Source organism: Ochlerotatus camptorhynchus, unplaced genomic scaffold, assembly GCF_037179485.1.
Source record: "Ochlerotatus camptorhynchus isolate MF236.1 unplaced genomic scaffold, CSIRO-AGI_Acam_v1.1 ptg000482l, whole genome shotgun sequence".
NCBI classification, from domain to species: Eukaryota; Metazoa; Arthropoda; class Insecta; order Diptera; family Culicidae; genus Ochlerotatus; species Ochlerotatus camptorhynchus.
In genome coordinates this window covers 626,210-632,174 of record NW_027040967.1, presented here as the reverse complement: position 1 = coordinate 632,174, position 5,965 = coordinate 626,210, and the positions used below count along the sequence as shown (strand labels likewise).

General features: G+C 34.5%; 1 protein-coding gene across 1 annotated transcript; it reads left to right on the top strand.

The window, feature by feature from the left end:
• Nucleotides 1-3,774: 3,774 nt before the first annotated feature.
• LOC135712457 (actin maturation protease) lies at nt 3,775-5,720 on the top strand. The gene is made up of 4 exons (XM_065235409.1): nt 3,775-3,860; nt 3,919-4,557; nt 4,953-5,049; nt 5,109-5,720. Exons 2-4 carry the CDS (start codon nt 3,995-3,997, stop codon nt 5,328-5,330), a joined length of 882 nt encoding a protein of 293 aa, XP_065091481.1. The 5' UTR covers nt 3,775-3,860; nt 3,919-3,994; the 3' UTR covers nt 5,331-5,720.
• Nucleotides 5,721-5,965: the final 245 nt, after the last annotated feature.

Here is a 5,965-nt window from a genome sequence, read left to right as displayed (position 1 = left end):
GACGGGATTTAAAGTTAATCCGAGTTGGAGCTTACCGCCATAAAAGTGTAGGTTACTCAGTCAGTGCTGAGTAACCTACACGCTATGTTTAGGCTACTCATTTTTGAGCCGAAAATCACTCAGTCTACACGCTATTTCAAAATTACCTAAATTTGGGAATAATCCACCCAGATCGGTCAAAACTGAACCAACCCAAAAATGGGAAAACTATGTAGGGAGGGACAATTTGACAAATTAACAAAGTCGATCGGATTCATGTCGATGTCATATGTGTATATATTACATATGTATATCATAGACAAACAGACATAATGCATTGACTATTTCTCACTGTAAAACATCGTCGCTAAAACATAACCGCCATCACTGTACACTGTACGTATATCTACACTGATAATTTTAACTATTCCCATTTTGCTTGAAATTTAATCAATTTGACATTAAACTCACTGAATGATTAAACATTAATCCTCTCTTTCCAAAAAATAAGCATCTGATATTAATCCCAGTTTAATCATGGTTAATTAGATTGTAGATTATCTTTTTTTGAATAAATTTTAATCATTTTTGATTCTATTTTAACAATTTTTTTTATTGAATTTTAATCTTTTTTGATTATATATCAGTATTGAAAAAGAATAAAATTGAATACTGGAAAGATTATTTCGAATTTAATCATGCATGACTACTGCCGAAATAATCATGGCTCGGACTCAATAAGGTGAAGCGGGAAACCCAACTAACAATTTTAGCTGCAGATTAGCTTACACAGCCAAAAATTGGCTTATACAGCTAATATTTGCCTGTATAAGCTAGTCTGCAGCTAAAATTGTTTGTTGGGAACTGTATACTTTTTAAGCTTTTTTGATTTAATTTATCTTTGAGTGTAAAGAATTAATTATTTCCTTTTCTTATATTTTCAAAGAAGGGAAAACCACTTGATCCATTAAGAAGTTTTTCTCTTCTTTTTATATACGCGAAAGAAGATTCCAGGAGTGACTATTATAAAAAAAAAAGTCAATCTAATACATGCCATACTTTTCTGGGGAATGGTACATTCTGGGGAATGCTTTTCTGGGGAATGGTGCATTCTGGGGAATAAGATAGGATTCTATAACATTCCCTAGAAAACCATTCCCCAGAATCTCATTCCCCAGAAAAGTATGCCATGTATTAGATTTACTATTTTTTGTTTATTATAGTCACTCCTAGAATCTTCTTTTGCGTATATAAAAAGAAGAGAAAAACTTCTTAATGGGTTGTAGGAGACCTTAATGGATCAAGGGGTTTTCCCTTCTTTGAAAATATAAGAAAAGGAAATAATTAATTCTTTTGATATTCAATAATGAAGGGAATATTCCCTTCTTTGAATATATAAAAGAGAACATCATTAATTCGTTAAATATATAATAAAGATGGGAATATTCTGTTCTTTGAAAATTTAAGAAAAGGAAATCATTAATTCTTTGGAATACTATAAAGAATGGAATATTCCTTACTATATATATATATTATGAAAAAGAAGGGAATATTCCCTTCTTTGAAAATATATCAAAAAGAAAGAATTAATTATTTGGATATACGATAAAGAAGGGGATATTCCCTTCTTTGAATATATAGAAGAGAACATCATTAATTCGTTAAATATATGATAAAGAAGGGAATATTCCCTTCTTCGAAAATATAACATGATGTACGATAAAGAAGGAAATATTCGTTTCTATTCATATATAAGGAACATATATAATCAATAGGCTTTCGCAAGGGATTCGGGGTAATGACTATTTGCGATAACAACGTGTGGAATTATGTTATAAGTTTGTAATCGATAGTTCTGTAATATAAAACTGATATATAATATCAAATGACCAAAAAAAAAAGTGATAAATTACTCATTTCATCATCTTTTCTGGGGACTGCTTTTCTGGGGAAAGGTGCATTCTGATTATAGATGGAATGTTATAGAATCGCTGATAGCTTTCGCCATCCAGGCTATCACATAGCTGCTTCGTCTCTAAAAACTGATTTTTGACTGACTGCGCAAAACTCGTCTGTACACAACTTCAAAGTTCACTATTTTGAACTAACGAAAAATTGATATCATAATCATTTACCCAGAATCTGGGTAGATTCCACCTAGAGAGGGTCTAGTATAAGAGAAGAGTGAATTCAAAACAAAATGCCTTGGCAACCTATGCCTAGGTGGTTTCTAGCAACACTGCCAATGCAATCAAGATAAACGCTAAACAACCAAGAGGAATTATATTAGAACGTTTTTTATGATTTAATGACTTCAATGGTAATGGTTATGGTAGTCAGTAAGGTCCATGAATGGTCTTGTAACATCGATCAACGATCAACTCTATGTGGAATATATCGCGAATTGGTTGTCTGTAAATTAATGATTACCAATTCACGATATATTCCACGTAAAGTTAACCGATAATACAAAACCATCCATGGACCATACTGACTACCATAACCATTACCATTGAAGTTATCAAATCATAAAAAAAGTTTCTAATATAATTCCTTTTCCGAAAATGTATGGAGAAAACAAGAATTTGGAATGGTAAAAGAACTATTATTTGTAAGATCCACTTCCAAAAAACCTTAATACATAAGGTTAAAACTTTATCACACAAACGTTCATGTAAAGTTCCATAACCATTTCAGTTAAAGTTTAGGAGGGATTATAAACAATTTGCAACCATTATTGGCAAATCAAAGTTGGCACGCGTGGAGAATAGAAGAACTATGAAAGTGATGATGGTTTTTAAATTTTCCACGGGGAAGTATACGAGTGCAATCTTTAAGTGCTTTTATTTTACAAATGGAGCATTTTATTTAAATCTGGTTAATGCTACGCTAGTAGAAAACTTAAAGAGTACTTAATAGACATATAATATAGAAGAAAAAAAAAATTTCTTTTCAGATTTTTATGTGTAGACATAGATTTCAGCTTTTCTACAACTGTAGCAGCAACCAGATTTAAATAAAATGCTCCATTTGCAAAATAAAAGCATTTTAATATTGCACTCGTATACCTCCCCGTGGAAAATTCTGAAACCATCATCACTCTCATAGTTCTTCTATTCTCCACGAGTGCCAACTTTGATTTGCCAATTGGTAAGGTCAAGTTGTGGTTCGCGTTTATGCGGGATACTCGCTCCCTGAGGAACATTCGTTTTCAGTGTACGTTTTTTTGAACTTGAGTAAACGGAACTCAAATATGATAAAGTTTCAACGGCCGTGCACGTTTTGCAAATTGAGTCGATTCAACTCAATTTTGAGTTGATCTCATCGTCCGTGTCATAGATAAACTAAAAGCTTAGGGGCATCCATAAATGATGTAGAATTTGAGAGGAAATGGGGAAGTATCAGAAGTTGTAACCGGCCATTATGAGATAAAGCAAAATACGCTACGAGGGGGAGGGAGGTCTAAAATTGGTAAAAGAAATAGGCTACGTCATTTATGGATTACGACTTTACTCTATATTTACATTTTTTTTTGCTTCACACTCACATAACGTTTTCTTTATCAATATTGCAAAAGGGCGAAATTGCTTTTATAAACATTGACTTTAACCATCTATGTTTTGTGATTAAAGGCTGAAACATGCAAAGTAACGACACCAACAGATAGAGGGATGTTTTCTCTACCAGCTTGCATTCGCAAATCGCCGAGTGAGCTTTTATTTGCGAGAAATCGGCGGATGAAGTTATTGTTTACAAAAACAGTTTCACCCTAATGAAATGTCGGCACCGATTTGACAATCCATCGCAATAAAGAAAAGGTGTCATTAGTTTAGTTAGTTCCCTTTTGTAGTTGCAGTCCTATTGCAGATGCCCTTTTCAAGGTAAGATAGTAGTCTTTGTTGATGCAATGAATCTATTACGAAATTTTTCACATTTCAGCCCATTTCCCATTTGAGCAGCACCAGCACATCTATCCTGTAGCCCTTCTTCCAGATATCTGCCTGTCCCAATATAAATGTCGAACAATCCATCTCCACCGTCACCATCTACATTTCCATCACAAACGACGAAAACAACTGAATCGACGGTCAATCATCCACTGACTGAATTAAATTGTGATTTAGCTAATAATGTTATTAGCTCGAGCTTCACCCATCAACATCAAAGAATAACATTCAACACATCCGGTGAGTGTATCTGGGCCACCCAGTATCCCGAGATCCAGAAAGCATGCTACCTCCGACGAGTTTGTCAATTCGCGCCACCGAAGGAGTTGCGTCTTCAAAATGTTACTCCAATTTTACAGGCAGGACCAACCTGTGGTCTAACGGCGCTCAGTATGCTCTTTGAAGGATCTCCTTCGGCTAAAACCTTTCTCGAACTAGCCATAGCCAAAGGGTATTCTAATAATGGTGAAATGTTCAGCACTAAGCAGCTAAACGAGCTGTTGACGATTGGATTGGATGAGAATCGACATTTGGTGGAATATAAACCGGTGGAACATCACGTTGTCGGAGGGTGGATGGACGAGCCAAGCATAAAGATGCAACTGAGACTTGGGTCAATCTTTTTGGTGCCGTATCCTTTTCAATGGTATATAACATACTAACATGCGTATCGTTTGTGTTGGTTTGTAGACAACAAATTTAGGCTTAAGTTTTAGTAGGGTAAGATGGGTAATTTACTTTATTTTTTTATTGTTAACAACTCCAATACTATCCCTATGACAGTCAGAAGCCCAAAATCGATTTTACTATTTAGAGTAAATTGGATAACTTTTGTAACCATCCTAATGCATACAAAAAGATTTTAAATTTTTATATGAGTAAAATACGTTCCGGTTTCGTCAAAATCATACCAGAACTGATACCGTTTGAGAACGCTTCAATGCAATGGATGATAAAAAAAAAGACTCACTGACAGCTACATCCTTTAAAATCGACCCCGAATAATCCTTAACGCTACTAAAACAGATACGATCCTGATCGAGATCATACCCCATGCCTAAACCGCGGCCATAAAGCCCATTGGGCTCTTATAATCGGGTATATGATAGACCAGTTTAATGATGTAAGTAATTCGCTAGATTTAGATATTGTTATTGATTTCAAATTGGTATTTCATTTCAGTTTTATGTATTCGCCCGACATGGAAAAACGAAAAACCTCGCATTATGGTCAATACGAAACTTGGCTCGTAGCAATGCAAATTTAGAAGAATTTTGTCAACCGGTTGGACATCCTAATGAGACTTTTATACTGCCGGAAGGCGGTATCGGCGGTTGCAATGGGCTAAGGTGTAAGTTCATTATGATCGAACACTACAGGGCAAAGGATGAAATTATTCTATAGCAGAGAGGAAGAACAGGCAGCTTCGCAGATTTTCCTAAGATGGATCGTGCTGAAAAGGGTCTGGATTGCTGCTTCTATTTATGGGTTCAAATAGTGTTACTAAGAGATGATTAATGCTATCAAATATTTATGAGTCAATTTATTTATTTATGTTTTCAGTTGGGTTCTGATATTTATTGTACCACAAATTCATAACTATTATTTTAACGCAACTTTTGTGACCAATCAAACAGTATTGAGAACAAAGTCACATTACTCTTTAGCACACAGCTATTTTTCGTGATCACTACTTTTTGTCATGTACCTACATGTTCAACGCTTTGTTAGTTTTAGTAAATAAATGGTTACGAAAGAGATCTGCTTACAATTTGCTTTCGTAACGAATTATAATCCCACATGGTTTTATTTCAAATTTCCGGAACCCTACACTCAAAATAATCCTCACGGCAATGCTACGCACTTTTCACGTAAGATTTATGTTATTCTCATTTGGAGGCATTCAATTCAGTGAGCTTCAACGTCACTGGATTATCACGAAGAAGTTATTTCGATAAAATTCATTGCAATGGTGTTTAATTCCGATTCGATTTAAATACAATGTATTCTTTATTTATCAATAGACAAAGATCCAATGT